This window comes from Grammomys surdaster, unplaced genomic scaffold (assembly GCF_004785775.1).
Source record: "Grammomys surdaster isolate TR1022 unplaced genomic scaffold, NIH_TR_1.0 125672, whole genome shotgun sequence".
Taxonomy (NCBI): Eukaryota; Metazoa; Chordata; class Mammalia; order Rodentia; family Muridae; genus Grammomys; species Grammomys surdaster.
Genome location: NW_021620509.1, coordinates 1,211,349 through 1,214,734, shown reverse-complemented (window position 1 = coordinate 1,214,734; position 3,386 = coordinate 1,211,349). Strand labels below are relative to the sequence as shown.

The 3,386-nt window shown below is 48.5% G+C and overlaps 1 protein-coding gene across 1 annotated transcript in view; it reads right to left on the bottom strand.

Moving 5' to 3' along the window:
- LOC114639061 (leukotriene-B(4) omega-hydroxylase 2) overlaps positions 1-3,226 on the bottom strand; it is a 32,078-nt gene extending 28,852 nt beyond the window's left edge. Inside the window, exon 1 of the mRNA XM_028787733.1 lies at positions 3,028-3,226. Coding sequence (XP_028643566.1) covers positions 3,028-3,225 — 198 coding nt within the window. The 5' untranslated portion in view covers position 3,226. The remainder of the gene's footprint in view (positions 1-3,027) is intronic.
- Positions 3,227-3,386: the final 160 nt, after the last annotated feature.

Below are 3,386 nucleotides of genomic sequence, written 5' to 3'. Positions count from 1 at the left end.
TCATGGGCACAGTCATTACCTCATGGGCACAGTCATTACCTCATGGGCACAGTCATTACCTTATGGGCACAGTCATTACCTCATGGGCACAGATATTATCTTACTAGTAAAGTCAGTCACATCTCATCAGATTCTGTACTTTTGACTTCCTCCATAATTACCCGTTAAGTTCTTTGTTGGTTATTTTTATGAACCTGTGAGCAAGGTACCTGAGAGAACAACTGAAAGGAGGAAAGATTTATTTTGCTCACAGATTCAAAGCATTTAGTCCATGACAGCTCATCACTCCCACCTGACATTTTACATCATGGTGACAGGAGCCTGTGGTAGGGGTTTTTTACCTCACATGGACAGAAGCAAAAAGAGATAAAAAGGAGAGGACAAGATACCCCCAATGATCTGTCCCTAGTGTTCTATGCCTTCCAACTACATCCCACCTCCTGAAGTTTCCAGAACCTCCAGAATATATCACCAGCAGGGCACTCGCCATAGGCAGGTTTAGTATATGTTGCTTAATTGTAAAGCAATAATTTTCTCTAAATTGAAACATTCCCTCTGGGAAGTTGAGATATAGGAGTCTGAGAAGGTGGAAAAGAACAAGACTTCCAAAGTTACAGAAGTAGGAAACAACTGTTGTCGTGGATACCAGCCAGCCTGGCACCTTGGAGGGCATTCTCTAACCTGCAAGCTACCCAGAGCCATGCAGGGAGCCTCTGAGCCACCATCCTGCTTTTGGGTCCTCCCTGCTTCCATAACCATCACCCACATCTCTGTCAGTAACTCCAATAAACTCACCAATTCTCCAAGATGGACGTTGGTAAAAATGTTCACTTGGGTCTCACCTAGTTTCCTCATCTGGGCAGACCTGTGTGGTGTCTCCCTGGAAAAGTCTCACACGCTATTCAGACCATATGCTGTGGATTTGTTTCCTTCAGCTTGGAACACTCCCTCTTGCAGAAGGGAAGGTCACAAGACTCGGTAATCTGGTGAAACTTAAAACCCAGGAAGCCTACTAAATTAGTAAGACTAACCAGCGCACTCCCTAAGGGGTATAATTAGTAAACAGTTGCAGGGTTGGGGGAAGAGGAACACTCTTTGGTGGAGCTGCCTGAATGCTGATGCTGAGTAGGGAGCTTTAGCTTTCGTGAGTCACCACTCATGCTGGGGTTGACTTTTTAGTGGTGCAGCTGCCTGAGTCACCTCCTGTATGGAACCCCAACAAACTCCATAGCTTATCAAGAAAGATTGAGTGAAGTTGTTTCATTACCCTGTCCTTGGTGCCTTGTCCAGGATAAATAGAAGATAGTTCATGTTTCCCCCAAAAAAGTCACTCAACACCACGGTGTACACCTTGGCTTTGGAATGTGGCTTTTCTCATCCTGGGAGCAGTCCCAGGATCAGGGTCCACCACAAGAGGAAAATAATACTGGGGGGGATAGTGGGTACTAGTGTGGTCTCCGGATGCCCAAAGTATCCCATATCTTTCCATGTCTATGTGGCCTATTTTTATATGGCACTTTCCCCTCTAGGCCTAAAGGGTGCCATTTTCAACTTCTACTGGTAGTCATGGCAACTATAGCAGCACACTAGAGTAGTAGCCAGGTCAGAGGGGATGGTGACAGAGCTGTCAGAACTCCTGAGAGAAGATCGAGAGATCTTCTCCTGGGACTCCAGCTATGACTCTCTCCCACAGCAAGAAGTGATCTTCGGATATACTACAGTATATAGAAAAGGGTTTCTTCTTTTTTTTAATTATTCAAAAATTATTTATTCATTTTACATTCATGAGTACACTGTAACTGTCTTCAGACACACCAGAAGAGGGCATCAGATCCCATTACAGATGGCTGTGAGCCACCATATGGTTATTGGGAATTGAACTCAGGACCTCTGAAAGAGCAGTCAGTACTCTTAACCGCTGAGCCATCTCTCCAGCCCGAAAAGGGGGTTTTAAATCAGGACCCTGTGGTGCAGCTTCCATTTGTCACCCATGACAAATATACAGCCATTTGGGGGTCACCCATGATCCCATAAGTAACCCCTCAACTGTTCTCCATAAAAACTCCTAAGAAGCCCATAGTTCTCATCAAGCTGGACGCAGATGGACGTGTTATGTTGGTGTCTACCTGGGATGAATACAAACTTGTTCACATCTCCTCAGGAAAGTTAACAAGACACCCGTATGGTCTCTGGTTCTTCCTGTGAGGGAGAACCACATCTGGGAACTTGTAGCCTTAGCAGACCCCAAGGAAGCAAAAGGTGACCTCTAAGTCTCCATCAGGGTGGCCACTCTCACCTGCCCTCTGCTGACACCAGGCTCTAGCAGAGCAGCCTGTGTGTGTCCCTGCTGAATCTCTGTACACTTGGCACTGCACCAACTTACAAGGAAAGCAAATATCTCCAAATCACACAAGGGAAACAAGATGGAGGTCTACACTCAAGGTATGCGGTGGAGCCTGGGTTCTGAGAAGGCTTCCGAAGAGGAAGCGAGTGGCTAGCTCTTATCTAGATTGAGCAACCGGACTCATTGGTACATCTCAGTGGAGAAGCCAGACATAAGAGGAAGATACTGAAGAACGGGGAGTTAGGAAATCAGCCCTCAGAACTCCCCTGGACCAGCTATGCCCCTTGGTGTGCCTGGGTAGGGATTACAGCTCATTTCTGTGACCAATGGGAAGCCAGAGATGAGCTGAAAACAAATAATATACTGAAGACTGGCCCTGGTCTCCCCTCAGGAGGGCTCAAGTTCAGCGCAGCAGAACCTGGGAACACCCAGGTCCTTACTCTGCTGGAGTAAGCCTTGCTGGGAACCCTGCAGCATGTCCACATGTGCAGAGAAGACAGGCTGGAGAAGGACTCAGAGAAGACTCCATGTGGGAAAGGCTCAGGACAGCACATCTGTGAATGGTGGCATTCTGCTGTCCTAGGCCCCAGCACACCCCTGTGCCAGTTCCCTGGGTTCTATTCCAGGATCCTTACAACTCCTTTCACCCTGACACCCCAGGACCACTTCACTGCCACACTCACCAGGCCTAGGTGTCCCGAGAGCCAGTTTCGTTTGGGGGGCTGCGGGAAACAGCGGAGGTGATGAGAGTTCTCAAAGACAGTGTAAACCTGGGTCAGGATGTAAGCCAGGAGGCAGGAGGCCCCAGTCAGCAGCAGCAACAGCCATGGAGAGGGTGCTATGTGCCCCAGGCCCAGCCAGGACAGGCTCAGCTGTGGCATCCTGCAAGGCAAATGTGCACAGGATGAGATCCTGGGGCATGGAAGAGAGACAGGGTGGTCTGGGGCAGTGGACAGGAACAGGGAATTAAAGAGTGGGGGACAAGACCTGGGGATGTAGGAAGACCCAAAACAATGCATTGGAGGCAGGCAAGGAGGGGAGA